The 15,321-nt window shown below is 57.8% G+C and overlaps 1 protein-coding gene across 1 annotated transcript in view; it reads right to left on the bottom strand.

The window, feature by feature from the left end:
* Positions 1-15,321, bottom strand: part of LOC140407344 (myosin heavy chain, embryonic smooth muscle isoform-like) — a gene marked incomplete at its 5' end in the record, with an annotated part of 42,077 nt that overhangs the window by 24,140 nt on the left and 2,616 nt on the right. Inside the window, 1 exon segment of the mRNA XM_072494911.1 lies at positions 14,667-14,828. Coding sequence (XP_072351012.1) covers positions 14,667-14,828 — 162 coding nt within the window.

Below are 15,321 nucleotides of genomic sequence, written 5' to 3'. Positions count from 1 at the left end.
AGCGCTATAATCCAGGCCCACACTCCCCCCGGTGTCAGTACTGAGGGAGCGCTGCACTGTCGGAGGTAGATGTCTATACTCAAGGATTTGAGCACTATAATCCAGGCCCACACTCCCCCCGGTGCCAGTACTGAGGGAGCGCCGCACTGTCGGAGGTAGATGTCTATACTCTAGGATTTGAGCTCCATAATCCAGGCCCACACTTCTTCCGGTGCCAGTACTGAGGGAGCGCTGCACTGTCGGAGGGAGATGTATATACTCTAGGATTTGAGCTCCATAATCCAGGCCGACACTCCCCCCGGTGTCAGTACTGAGGGAGCGCTGCACTGTCGGAGGGAGATGTATATACTCTAGGATTTGAGCTCCATAATCCAGGACCACACTCTCCCCGGTGCCAGTACTGAGGGAGCGCCGTACTGTCGGAGGGAGATGTCTATACTCTAGGATTTGAGCTCCATAACCCAGGCCGACACTCCCCCCGGTGCCAGTACTGAGGGAGCGCTGCACTGTCGGAGGTAGATGTCTATACTCTAGGATTTGAGCGCTATAATCGAGGCCGACACTCCCCCCGGTGTCAGTACTGAGGGAGCGCCGCACTGTCGGAGGGAGATGTCTATACTCTAGGATTTGAGCTGCATAATCCAGGCCGACACTCCCCCCGGTGCCAGTACTGAGGGAGCGCCGCACTGTCGGAGGGAGATGTCTATACTCTAGGATTTGAGCTCTATAATCCAGGCCCACACTCCCCCCGGTGCCAGTACTGACGGAGCGCCGCACAGTCGGAGGGAGATGCCTATACTCTAGGATTTGAGCTCCATAATCCAGGCCGACACTCCCCCCGGTGCCAGTACTGAGGGAGCGCTGCACTGTCGGAGGGAGATGTCTATACTCTAGGATTTGAGCGCTATAATCCAGGCCGACACTCCCCCCGGTGCCAGTACTGAGGGAGCGCTGCACTGTCGGAGGGAGATGTCTATACTCTAGGATTTGAGCGCTATAATCCAGGCCCACACTCCCCCCGGTGCCAGTACTGAGGGAGCGCCGCACTGTCGGAGGGAGGTGTCTATACTCTAGGATTTGAGCTCCATAATCCAGGCCCACACTCCCCCCGGTGCCAGTACTGAGGGAGCGCTGCACTGTGGGAGGGAGATGTCTATACTCTAGGATTTGAGCGCTATAATCCAGGCCCACACTCCCCCCGGTGCCAGTACTGAGGGAGCGCTGCACTGTCGGAGGGAGGTGTCTATACTCTAGGATTTGAGCTCTATAATCCAGGCCGACACTGCCCCCGTGCCAGTACTGAGGGAGCGCCGCACTGTCGATGGGAGATGTATATACTCTAGGATTTGAGCTCCATAATCCAGGCCGACACTCCCCCCGGTGCCGGTACTGAGGGAGCGCCGCACTGTCGGAGGGAGATGTCTATACTCTAGGATTTGAGCTCCATAATCCAGGCCGACACTCCCCCCGGTGCCAGTACTGAGGGAGCACTGCACTGTCGGAGGGAGATGAATATACTCTCGGATTTGAGCTCCATAATCCAGGCCCACACTCTCCCCGGTGCCAGTACTGGGGGAGCGCTGTACTGTCGGGGGTAGATGTCTATACTCTAGGATTTGAGCTCCATAATCCAGACCCACACTCCCCCCGGTGCCAGTGCTGAGGGAGCGCTGCACCGTCGGAGGTAGATGTATACTCTAGGATTTGAGCGCAATAATCCAGGCCGACACTCCCCCCGGTGCCAGTGCTGAGGGAGCACTGCACTGTCGGAGGTAGATGTCTATACTCTAGGATTTGAGCGCTATAATCCAGGCCGACACTCCCCCCGGTGCCAGTACTGAGGGAGCGCCGCACTGTCGGAGGGAGATGTCTATACTCTAGGATTTGAGCGCTATAATCCAGGCCCACACTCCCCCCGGTGCCAGTACTGAGGGAGCGCCGCACTGTCGGAGGTAGATGTCTATACTCTAGGATTTGAGCTCCATAATCCAGGCCCACACTCCCCCCGATGCCAGTACTGAGGGAGCGCCGCACTGTCGGAGTTAGATGTCTATACTCTAGGATTTGAGCGCTATAATCCAGGCCCACACTCCCCCCGGTGCCAGTACTGAGGGAGCGCTGCACTGTCGGAGGTAGATGTCTATACTCTAGGATTTGAGCACTATAATCCAGGCCCACACTCCCCCCGGTGCCAGTACTGAGGGAGCGCCGCACTGTCGGAGGTAGATGTCTATACTCTCGGATTTGAGCTCCATAATCCAGGCCCACACTCCCCCCGGTGCCAGTACTGAGGGAGCGCTGCACTGTCGGAGGGAGATGTATATACTCTAGGATTTGAGCTCCATAATCCAGGCCGACACTCCCCCCAGTGTCAGTACTGAGGGAGCGCTGCACTGTCGGAGGGAGATGTATATACTCTAGGATTTGAGCTCCATAATCCAGGACCACACTCCCCCCGGTGCCAGTACTGAGGGAGCGCCGTACTGTCGGAGGGAGATGTCTATACTCGAGGATTTAAGATCCATAACCCAGGCCGACACTCCCCCCGGTGCCAGTACTGAGGGAGCGCCGCACTGTCGGAGGGAGATGCCTATACTCTAGGATTTGAGCTCCATAATCCAGGCCGACACTCCCCCCGGTGCCAGTACTGAGGGAGCGCTGCACTGTCGGAGGGAGATGTATATACTCGAGGATTTGAGCTCCAAAATCCAGGCCCACACTCCCCCCGGTGCCAGTACTGAGGGAGCGCTGCACTGTCGGAGGGAGATGTATATACTCTAGGATTTGAGCGCTATAATCCAGGCCGACACTCTCCCCGGTGCCAGTACTGAGGGAGCGCTGCACCGTCGGAGGGAGATGTCTATACTCTAGGATTTGAGCGCTATAATCCAGGCCCACACTCCCCCCGGTGCCAGTACTGAGGGAGCGCCGAACTGTCGGAGGTAGATGTCTATACTCTAGGATTTGAGCTCCATAATCCAGGCCCACACTCCCCCCGATGCCAGTACTGAGGGAGCGCCGCACTGTCGGAGTTAGATGTCTATACTCTAGGATTTGAGCGCAATAATCCAGGCCCAAACTCCCCCCGGTGCCAGTACTGAGGGAGCGCTGCACTGTCGGAGGTAGATGTCTATACTCTAGGATTTGAGCTCCATAACCAAGGCCCACACTCCCCCCGGTGCCAGAACTGAGGGAGCGCTGCACTGTCGGAGGGAGATGTATATACTCTAGGATTTGAGCTCCATAATCCAGGCCGACACTCCCCCCGGTGTCAGTACTGAGGGAGCGCTGCACTGTCGGATGGAGATGTATATACTCTAGGATTTGAGCTCCATAATCCAGGACCACACTCCCCCCGGTGCCAGTACTGAGGGAGCGCCGTACTGTCGGAGGGAGATGTCTATACTCTAGGATTTGAGCTCCATAACCAAGGCCGACACTCCCCCCGGTGCCAGTACTGAGGGAGCGCCGCACTGTCGGAGGGAGATGTCTATACTCTAGGATTTGAGCGCTATAATCCAGGCCGACACTCCCCCCGGTGTCAGTACTGAGGGAGCGCCGCACTGTCGGAGGGAGATGTCTGTACTCTAGGATTTGAGCTCCATAATCCAGGCCGACACTCCCCCCGGTGTCAGTACTGAGGGAGCGCCTCACTGTCGGAGGGAGGTGTCTATACCCTAGGATTTGAGCTCCATAATCCAGGCCGACACTCCCCCCGGTGCCAGTACTGAGGGAGCGCCGCACTGTCGGAGGGGCATGTCTATACTCTAGGATTTGAGCTCCATAATCCAGGCCGACACTCCCCCCGGTGCCAGTACTGAGGGAGCGCTGCACTGTCGGAGGGAGATGTATATACTCTAGGATTTGAGCGCTATAATCCAGGCCCACACTCCCCCCGGTGCCAGTACTGAGGGAGCGCCGCACTGTCGGAGGGAGATGTCTACACTCTAGGATTTGAGCTCCATAATCCAGGCCGACACTCCCCCCGGTGCCAGTACTGAGGGAGCGCCGCACTGTCGGAGGGAGATGTCTACACTCTAGGATTTGAGCTCCATAATCCAGGCCGACACTCCCCCCGGTGCCAGTACTGAGGGAGCGCTGCACTGTCGGAGGGAGATGTCTATACTCTAGGATTTGAGCACTATAATCCAGGCCCACACTCCCCCCGGTGCCAGTACTGAGGGAGCGCCGCACTGTCGGAGGTAGATGTCTATACTCTAGGATTTGAGCTCCATAATCCAGGCCCACACTTCTTCCGGTGCCAGTACTGAGGGAGCGCTGCACTGTCGGAGGGAGATGTATATACTCTAGGATTTGAGCTCCATAATCCAGGCCGACACTCCCCCCGGTGTCAGTACTGAGGGAGCGCTGCACTGTCGGAGGGAGATGTATATACTCTAGGATTTGAGCTCCATAATCCAGGACCACACTCTCCCCGGTGCCAGTACTGAGGGAGCGCCGTACTGTCGGAGGGAGATGTCTATACTCTAGGATTTGAGCTCCATAACCCAGGCCGACACTCCCCCCGGTGCCAGTACTGAGGGAGCGCTGCACTGTCGGAGGTAGATGTCTATACTCTAGGATTTGAGCGCTATAATCGAGGCCGACACTCCCCCCGGTGTCAGTACTGAGGGAGCGCCGCACTGTCGGAGGGAGATGTCTATACTCTAGGATTTGAGCTGCATAATCCAGGCCGACACTCCCCCCGGTGCCAGTACTGAGGGAGCGCCGCACTGTCGGAGGGAGATGTCTATACTCTAGGATTTGAGCTCTATAATCCAGGCCCACACTCCCCCCGGTGCCAGTACTGACGGAGCGCCGCACAGTCGGAGGGAGATGCCTATACTCTAGGATTTGAGCTCCATAATCCAGGCCGACACTCCCCCCGGTGCCAGTACTGAGGGAGCGCTGCACTGTCGGAGGGAGATGTCTATACTCTAGGATTTGAGCGCTATAATCCAGGCCGACACTCCCCCCGGTGCCAGTACTGAGGGAGCGCTGCACTGTCGGAGGGAGATGTCTATACTCTAGGATTTGAGCGCTATAATCCAGGCCCACACTCCCCCCGGTGCCAGTACTGAGGGAGCGCCGCACTGTCGGAGGGAGGTGTCTATACTCTAGGATTTGAGCTCCATAATCCAGGCCCACACTCCCCCCGGTGCCAGTACTGAGGGAGCGCTGCACTGTGGGAGGGAGATGTCTATACTCTAGGATTTGAGCGCTATAATCCAGGCCCACACTCCCCCCGGTGCCAGTACTGAGGGAGCGCTGCACTGTCGGAGGGAGGTGTCTATACTCTAGGATTTGAGCTCTATAATCCAGGCCGACACTGCCCCCGTGCCAGTACTGAGGGAGCGCCGCACTGTCGATGGGAGATGTATATACTCTAGGATTTGAGCTCCATAATCCAGGCCGACACTCCCCCCGGTGCCGGTACTGAGGGAGCGCCGCACTGTCGGAGGGAGATGTCTATACTCTAGGATTTGAGCTCCATAATCCAGGCCGACACTCCCCCCGGTGCCAGTACTGAGGGAGCACTGCACTGTCGGAGGGAGATGAATATACTCTCGGATTTGAGCTCCATAATCCAGGCCCACACTCTCCCCGGTGCCAGTACTGGGGGAGCGCTGTACTGTCGGGGGTAGATGTCTATACTCTAGGATTTGAGCTCCATAATCCAGACCCACACTCCCCCCGGTGCCAGTGCTGAGGGAGCGCTGCACCGTCGGAGGTAGATGTATACTCTAGGATTTGAGCGCAATAATCCAGGCCGACACTCCCCCCGGTGCCAGTGCTGAGGGAGCACTGCACTGTCGGAGGTAGATGTCTATACTCTAGGATTTGAGCGCTATAATCCAGGCCGACACTCCCCCCGGTGCCAGTACTGAGGGAGCGCCGCACTGTCGGAGGGAGATGTCTATACTCTAGGATTTGAGCGCTATAATCCAGGCCCACACTCCCCCCGGTGCCAGTACTGAGGGAGCGCCGCACTGTCGGAGGTAGATGTCTATACTCTAGGATTTGAGCTCCATAATCCAGGCCCACACTCCCCCCGATGCCAGTACTGAGGGAGCGCCGCACTGTCGGAGTTAGATGTCTATACTCTAGGATTTGAGCGCTATAATCCAGGCCCACACTCCCCCCGGTGCCAGTACTGAGGGAGCGCTGCACTGTCGGAGGTAGATGTCTATACTCTAGGATTTGAGCACTATAATCCAGGCCCACACTCCCCCCGGTGCCAGTACTGAGGGAGCGCCGCACTGTCGGAGGTAGATGTCTATACTCTCGGATTTGAGCTCCATAATCCAGGCCCACACTCCCCCCGGTGCCAGTACTGAGGGAGCGCTGCACTGTCGGAGGGAGATGTATATACTCTAGGATTTGAGCTCCATAATCCAGGCCGACACTCCCCCCAGTGTCAGTACTGAGGGAGCGCTGCACTGTCGGAGGGAGATGTATATACTCTAGGATTTGAGCTCCATAATCCAGGACCACACTCCCCCCGGTGCCAGTACTGAGGGAGCGCCGTACTGTCGGAGGGAGATGTCTATACTCGAGGATTTAAGATCCATAACCCAGGCCGACACTCCCCCCGGTGCCAGTACTGAGGGAGCGCCGCACTGTCGGAGGGAGATGCCTATACTCTAGGATTTGAGCTCCATAATCCAGGCCGACACTCCCCCCGGTGCCAGTACTGAGGGAGCGCTGCACTGTCGGAGGGAGATGTATATACTCGAGGATTTGAGCTCCAAAATCCAGGCCCACACTCCCCCCGGTGCCAGTACTGAGGGAGCGCTGCACTGTCGGAGGGAGATGTATATACTCTAGGATTTGAGCGCTATAATCCAGGCCGACACTCTCCCCGGTGCCAGTACTGAGGGAGCGCTGCACCGTCGGAGGGAGATGTCTATACTCTAGGATTTGAGCGCTATAATCCAGGCCCACACTCCCCCCGGTGCCAGTACTGAGGGAGCGCCGAACTGTCGGAGGTAGATGTCTATACTCTAGGATTTGAGCTCCATAATCCAGGCCCACACTCCCCCCGATGCCAGTACTGAGGGAGCGCCGCACTGTCGGAGTTAGATGTCTATACTCTAGGATTTGAGCGCAATAATCCAGGCCCAAACTCCCCCCGGTGCCAGTACTGAGGGAGCGCTGCACTGTCGGAGGTAGATGTCTATACTCTAGGATTTGAGCTCCATAACCAAGGCCCACACTCCCCCCGGTGCCAGAACTGAGGGAGCGCTGCACTGTCGGAGGGAGATGTATATACTCTAGGATTTGAGCTCCATAATCCAGGCCGACACTCCCCCCGGTGTCAGTACTGAGGGAGCGCTGCACTGTCGGATGGAGATGTATATACTCTAGGATTTGAGCTCCATAATCCAGGACCACACTCCCCCCGGTGCCAGTACTGAGGGAGCGCCGTACTGTCGGAGGGAGATGTCTATACTCTAGGATTTGAGCTCCATAACCAAGGCCGACACTCCCCCCGGTGCCAGTACTGAGGGAGCGCCGCACTGTCGGAGGGAGATGTCTATACTCTAGGATTTGAGCGCTATAATCCAGGCCGACACTCCCCCCGGTGTCAGTACTGAGGGAGCGCCGCACTGTCGGAGGGAGATGTCTGTACTCTAGGATTTGAGCTCCATAATCCAGGCCGACACTCCCCCCGGTGTCAGTACTGAGGGAGCGCCTCACTGTCGGAGGGAGGTGTCTATACCCTAGGATTTGAGCTCCATAATCCAGGCCGACACTCCCCCCGGTGCCAGTACTGAGGGAGCGCCGCACTGTCGGAGGGGCATGTCTATACTCTAGGATTTGAGCTCCATAATCCAGGCCGACACTCCCCCCGGTGCCAGTACTGAGGGAGCGCTGCACTGTCGGAGGGAGATGTATATACTCTAGGATTTGAGCGCTATAATCCAGGCCCACACTCCCCCCGGTGCCAGTACTGAGGGAGCGCCGCACTGTCGGAGGGAGATGTCTACACTCTAGGATTTGAGCTCCATAATCCAGGCCGACACTCCCCCCGGTGCCAGTACTGAGGGAGCGCCGCACTGTCGGAGGGAGATGTCTACACTCTAGGATTTGAGCTCCATAATCCAGGCCGACACTCCCCCCGGTGCCAGTACTGAGGGAGCGCTGCACTGTCGGAGGGAGATGTCTATACTCTAGGATTTGAGCGCTATAATCCAGGCCGACACTCCCCCCGGTGCCAGTACTGAGGGAGCGTTGCACTGTCGGAGGGAGATGTTTATACTCTAGGATTTGAGCGCTATAATCCAGGCCCACACTCCCCCCCCGGTGCCAGTACTGAGGGAGCGCTGCACTGTCTGTGGGAGATGTCTATACTCTAGGATTTGAGCTCCATAATCCAGGCCGACACTCCCCCCGGTGCCAGTACTGAGGGAGCGCTGCACTGTCGGAGGGAGATGAATATACTCTAGGATTTGAGCTCCATAATCCAGGCACACACTCTCCCCGGTGCCAGTACTGGGGGAGCGCTGTACTGTCGGGGGTAGATGTCTATACTCTAGGATTTGAGCTCCATAATCCAGACCCACACTCCCCCAGTGCTGAGGGAGCGCCGCACTGTCGGAGGGAGATGTCTATACTCTAGGATTTGAGCGCTATAATCCAGTCCGACACTCCCCCCGGTGTCAGTACTGAGGGAGCGCCGCACTGTCGGAGGGAGATGTCTATACTCTAGGATTTGAGCTGCATAATCCAGGCCGACACTCCCCCCGGTGCCAGTACTGAGGGAGCGCCGCACTGTCGGAGGGAGATGTCTATACTCTAGGATTTGAGCTCTATAATCCAGGCCCACACTCCCCCCGGTGCCAGTACTGACGGAGCGCCGCACTGTCGGAGGGAGATGCCTATACTCTAGGATTTGAGCTCCATAATCCAGGCCGACACTCCCCCCGGTGCCAGTACTGAGGGAGCGCTGCACTGTCGGAGGGAGATGTCTATACTCTAGGATTTGAGCGCTATAATCCAGGCCGACACTCCCCCCGGTGCCAGTACTGAGGGAGCGCTGCACTGTCGGAGGGAGATGTCTATACTCTAGGATTTGAGTGCTATAATCCAGGCCCACACTCCCCCCGGTGCCAGTACTGAGGGAGCGCCGCACTGTCGGAGGGAGGTGTCTATACTCTAGGATTTGAGCTCCATAATCCAGGCCCACACTCCCCCCGGTGCCAGTACTGAGGGAGCGCTGCACTGTCGGAGGGAGATGTCTATACTCTAGGATTTGAGCGCTATAATCCAGGCCGACACTCCCCCCGGTGCCAGTACTGAGGGAGCGCTGCACTGTCGGAGGTAGATGTCTATACTCTAGGATTTGAGCACTATAATCCAGGCCCACACTCCCCCCGGTGCCAGTACTGAGGGAGCGCCGCACTGTCGGAGGTAGATGTCTATACTCTCGGATTTGAGCTCCATAATCCAGGCCCACACTCCCCCCGGTGCCAGTACTGAGGGAGCGCTGCACTGTCGGAGGGAGATGTATATACTCTAGGATTTGAGCTCCATAATCCAGGCCGACACTCCCCCCAGTGTCAGTACTGAGGGAGCGCTGCACTGTCGGAGGGAGATGTATATACTCTAGGATTTGAGCTCCATAATCCAGGACCACACTCCCCCCGGTGCCAGTACTGAGGGAGCGCCGTACTGTCGGAGGGAGATGTCTATACTCGAGGATTTAAGATCCATAACCCAGGCCGACACTCCCCCCGGTGCCAGTACTGAGGGAGCGCCGCACTGTCGGAGGGAGATGCCTATACTCTAGGATTTGAGCTCCATAATCCAGGCCGACACTCCCCCCGGTGCCAGTACTGAGGGAGCGCTGCACTGTCGGAGGGAGATGTATATACTCGAGGATTTGAGCTCCAAAATCCAGGCCCACACTCCCCCCGGTGCCAGTACTGAGGGAGCGCTGCACTGTCGGAGGGAGATGTATATACTCTAGGATTTGAGCGCTATAATCCAGGCCGACACTCTCCCCGGTGCCAGTACTGAGGGAGCGCTGCACCGTCGGAGGGAGATGTCTATACTCTAGGATTTGAGCGCTATAATCCAGGCCCACACTCCCCCCGGTGCCAGTACTGAGGGAGCGCCGAACTGTCGGAGGTAGATGTCTATACTCTAGGATTTGAGCTCCATAATCCAGGCCCACACTCCCCCCGATGCCAGTACTGAGGGAGCGCCGCACTGTCGGAGTTAGATGTCTATACTCTAGGATTTGAGCGCAATAATCCAGGCCCAAACTCCCCCCGGTGCCAGTACTGAGGGAGCGCTGCACTGTCGGAGGTAGATGTCTATACTCTAGGATTTGAGCTCCATAACCAAGGCCCACACTCCCCCCGGTGCCAGAACTGAGGGAGCGCTGCACTGTCGGAGGGAGATGTATATACTCTAGGATTTGAGCTCCATAATCCAGGCCGACACTCCCCCCGGTGTCAGTACTGAGGGAGCGCTGCACTGTCGGATGGAGATGTATATACTCTAGGATTTGAGCTCCATAATCCAGGACCACACTCCCCCCGGTGCCAGTACTGAGGGAGCGCCGTACTGTCGGAGGGAGATGTCTATACTCTAGGATTTGAGCTCCATAACCAAGGCCGACACTCCCCCCGGTGCCAGTACTGAGGGAGCGCCGCACTGTCGGAGGGAGATGTCTATACTCTAGGATTTGAGCGCTATAATCCAGGCCGACACTCCCCCCGGTGTCAGTACTGAGGGAGCGCCGCACTGTCGGAGGGAGATGTCTGTACTCTAGGATTTGAGCTCCATAATCCAGGCCGACACTCCCCCCGGTGTCAGTACTGAGGGAGCGCCTCACTGTCGGAGGGAGGTGTCTATACCCTAGGATTTGAGCTCCATAATCCAGGCCGACACTCCCCCCGGTGCCAGTACTGAGGGAGCGCCGCACTGTCGGAGGGGCATGTCTATACTCTAGGATTTGAGCTCCATAATCCAGGCCGACACTCCCCCCGGTGCCAGTACTGAGGGAGCGCTGCACTGTCGGAGGGAGATGTATATACTCTAGGATTTGAGCGCTATAATCCAGGCCCACACTCCCCCCGGTGCCAGTACTGAGGGAGCGCCGCACTGTCGGAGGGAGATGTCTACACTCTAGGATTTGAGCTCCATAATCCAGGCCGACACTCCCCCCGGTGCCAGTACTGAGGGAGCGCCGCACTGTCGGAGGGAGATGTCTACACTCTAGGATTTGAGCTCCATAATCCAGGCCGACACTCCCCCCGGTGCCAGTACTGAGGGAGCGCTGCACTGTCGGAGGGAGATGTCTATACTCTAGGATTTGAGCGCTATAATCCAGGCCGACACTCCCCCCGGTGCCAGTACTGAGGGAGCGTTGCACTGTCGGAGGGAGATGTTTATACTCTAGGATTTGAGCGCTATAATCCAGGCCCACACTCCCCCCCCGGTGCCAGTACTGAGGGAGCGCTGCACTGTCTGTGGGAGATGTCTATACTCTAGGATTTGAGCTCCATAATCCAGGCCGACACTCCCCCGGTGCCAGTACTGAGGGAGCGCTGCACTGTCGGAGGGAGATGAATATACTCTAGGATTTGAGCTCCATAATCCAGGCACACACTCTCCCCGGTGCCAGTACTGGGGGAGCGCTGTACTGTCGGGGGTAGATGTCTATACTCTAGGATTTGAGCTCCATAATCCAGACCCACACTCCCCCAGTGCTGAGGGAGCGCCGCACTGTCGGAGGGAGATGTCTATACTCTAGGATTTGAGCGCTATAATCCAGTCCGACACTCCCCCCGGTGTCAGTACTGAGGGAGCGCCGCACTGTCGGAGGGAGATGTCTATACTCTAGGATTTGAGCTGCATAATCCAGGCCGACACTCCCCCCGGTGCCAGTACTGAGGGAGCGCCGCACTGTCGGAGGGAGATGTCTATACTCTAGGATTTGAGCTCTATAATCCAGGCCCACACTCCCCCCGGTGCCAGTACTGACGGAGCGCCGCACTGTCGGAGGGAGATGCCTATACTCTAGGATTTGAGCTCCATAATCCAGGCCGACACTCCCCCCGGTGCCAGTACTGAGGGAGCGCTGCACTGTCGGAGGGAGATGTCTATACTCTAGGATTTGAGCGCTATAATCCAGGCCGACACTCCCCCCGGTGCCAGTACTGAGGGAGCGCTGCACTGTCGGAGGGAGATGTCTATACTCTAGGATTTGAGTGCTATAATCCAGGCCCACACTCCCCCCGGTGCCAGTACTGAGGGAGCGCCGCACTGTCGGAGGGAGGTGTCTATACTCTAGGATTTGAGCTCCATAATCCAGGCCCACACTCCCCCCGGTGCCAGTACTGAGGGAGCGCTGCACTGTCGGAGGGAGATGTCTATACTCTAGGATTTGAGCGCTATAATCCAGGCCGACACTCCCCCCGGTGCCAGTACTGAGGGAGCGCTGCACTGTCGGAGGGAGATGTATATACTCTAGGATTTGAGCTCCATAATCCAGGCCCACACTCCCCCCGGTGCCAGTACTGAGGGAGCGCTGCACTGTCGGAGGGAGATGTATGTACTCTAGGATTTGAGCGCTATAATCCAGGCCAACGATCCCCCCGGTGCCAGTACTGAGGGAGCGCTGCACTGTCGGAGGTAGATGTCTATACTCTAGGATTTGAGCTCCATAATCCAGGCCCACACTCCCCCCGGTGCCAGTACTGAGGGAACGCTGCACTGTCGGAGGGAGATGTATATACTCTAGGATTTGAGCTCCATAATCCAGGCCGACACTCCCCCCGGTGCCAGTACTGAGGGAGCGCTGCACTGTTGGAGGTAGATGTCTATACTCTAGGATTTGAGCTCCATAATCCAGGCCCACACTCCCCCCGGTGCCAGTACTGAGGGAACGCTGCACTGTCGGACGGAGATGTATATACTCTAGGATTTGAGCGCTATAATCCAGGCCGACACTCTCCCCGGTGCCAGTACTGAGGGAGCGCTGCACTGTCGGAGGGAGATGAATATACTCTAGGATTTGAGCTCCATAATCCAGGCCCACACTCCCCCCGGTGCCAGTACTGAGGGAGCGCTGCACCGTCAGAGGTAGATGTCTATACTCTAGGATTTGAGCGCTATAATCCAGGCCGACACTCCCCCCGGTGCCAGTACTGAGGGAGCGCCGCACTGTCGGAGGGAGATGTCTATACTCTCGGATTTGAGCGCTATAATCCAGGCCCACACTCCCCCCGGTGCCAGTACTGAGGGAGCGCCGAACTATCGGAGGTAGATGTCTATTCTCTAGGATTTGAGCTCCATAATCCAGGCCCACACTCCCCCCGATGCCAGTACTGAGGGAGCGCTGCACTGTCGGAGGGAGATGTCTATACTCTAGGATTTGAGCACTATAATCCAGGCCCACACTCCCCCCGGTGCCAGTACTGAGGGAGCGCCGCACTGTCGGAGGTAGATGTCTATACTCTAGGATTTGAGTGCTATAATCCAGGCCCACACTCCCCCCGGTGCCAGTACTGAGGGAGCGCCGCACTGTCGGAGGTAGATGTATATACTCTAGGATTTGAGCACTATAATCCAGGCCCACACTCCCCCCGGTGCCAGTACTGAGGGAGCGCTGCACTGTCGGAGGTAGATGTCTATACTCTAGGATTTGAGCACTATAATCCAGGCCCACACTCCCCCCGGTGCCAGTACTGAGGGAGCGCCGCACTGTCGGAGGGAGATGTCTATACTCTAGGATTTGAGCGCTATAATCCAGGCCCACACTCCCACCTTTGCCAGTACTGAGGGAGCGCTGCACTGTCGGAGGTAGATGTCTATACTCTAGGATTTGAGCACTATAATCCAGGCCCACACTCCCCCCGGTGCCAGTACTGAGGGAGCGCCGCACTGTCGGAGGTAGATGTATATACTCTAGGATTTGAGCGCTATAATCCAGGCCGACACTCCCCCCGGTGCCAGTACTGAGGGAGCGCCGCACTGTCGGAGGTAGATGTCTATACTCTAGGATTTGAGCGCTATAATCCAGGCCCACACTCCACCCGGTGCCAGTACTGAGGGAGAGCTGCACTGTCGGAGGGAGATGTCTATACTCTAGGATTTGAGCGCTATAATCCAGGCCGACACTCCTCCCGGTGCCAGTACTGTGGGAGCGCCGCACTGTCGGAGGTAGATGTCTATACTCTAGGATTTGAGCTCCATAATCCAGGCCCACACTCTCTCCGGTGCCCAGTACTGAGGGAGCGCTGCACTGTCGGAGGGAGATGTCTATACTCTAGGATTTGAGCGCTATAATCCAGGCCGACACTCCCCCCGGGTGCCAGTACTGAGGGAGCGCTGCACTGTCGGAGGGAGAAGTCTATACTCTAGGATTTGAGCGCTATAATCCAGGCCCACACTCCCCGCCCCGGTGCCAGTACTGAGGGAGCGCCGCACTGTCGGAGGGAGATGTCTATACTCGAGGATTTGAGCTCCATAATCCAGGCCCACACTCCCCCCGGTGTCAATACTGAGGGAGCGCCGCACTGTCGGAGGGAGATGTCTATACTCGAGGATTTGAGCTCCATAATCCAGGCCCACACTCTCTCCGGTGGCTGGGGAAATCCGGCCCTGCACCCCCCCCCCCGGGGCCCGCGCTCCCTTCGCGCCGCGCTGACCTGCAGGCGCCGGAGCTGCCGGAGGGCCTCGTCTCTCCCCTTGTTGGCGACGTCAACGTGGGCCTCCCGGTCCTTCAGCTCCATCTCCAGCTTCTTGCGGGAGCCCACGGCTCCGGTCCGCTGCTTCCTCTCGTCCTCCAGCTCCATCTCCAGCTCCCGGACCTGAGCAGGGGGGGGTGGGGGGGGGGGTAGAGAGAGAGCAAAGCAGTCAAGGCCCGAGGCCTAACCTCCAACGCCTAACCCGGGCCCAGGCTCCAAGGGCGGGCATCAACTGTCGCCCCGCCCCCAACCGCCACACCCCCCAGAGCGCAGTCCCATAGCGCCACCCTCTCCCCCCCCCCCCCCAATAACTCTGCAGATTCCCTCCCCTCTAATCCCCCCACAGATCGGTAGATGGTTCGGTGCAGCTCCCTTAGCTTTTCAGCCCATCATCTAGCTCGCGCTCCCATCAATCACTGCCTTCAAATGATCGACGGGCCCAGCTCTGCCCCCACGGCGGAAGCGACGATCGCCCCCCCCCCCCCCCCCCCCCCCACACGGGGGCCAGGCGATGACCATCCGCGACGAGAGACGATGTCACCGTACAATGGCATCACCATCAATCCCCCACGGATCCCCCACACATCCTGATCAGAAACTGAGCCGGACCCGGCCG

The sequence above is a fragment of the Scyliorhinus torazame genome, unplaced genomic scaffold (genome assembly GCF_047496885.1).
Source record: "Scyliorhinus torazame isolate Kashiwa2021f unplaced genomic scaffold, sScyTor2.1 scaffold_1479, whole genome shotgun sequence".
NCBI classification, from domain to species: Eukaryota; Metazoa; Chordata; class Chondrichthyes; order Carcharhiniformes; family Scyliorhinidae; genus Scyliorhinus; species Scyliorhinus torazame.
Note: the sequence above shows the minus strand (reverse complement) of the source record. Positions and strands in the feature narration are given on the sequence as shown.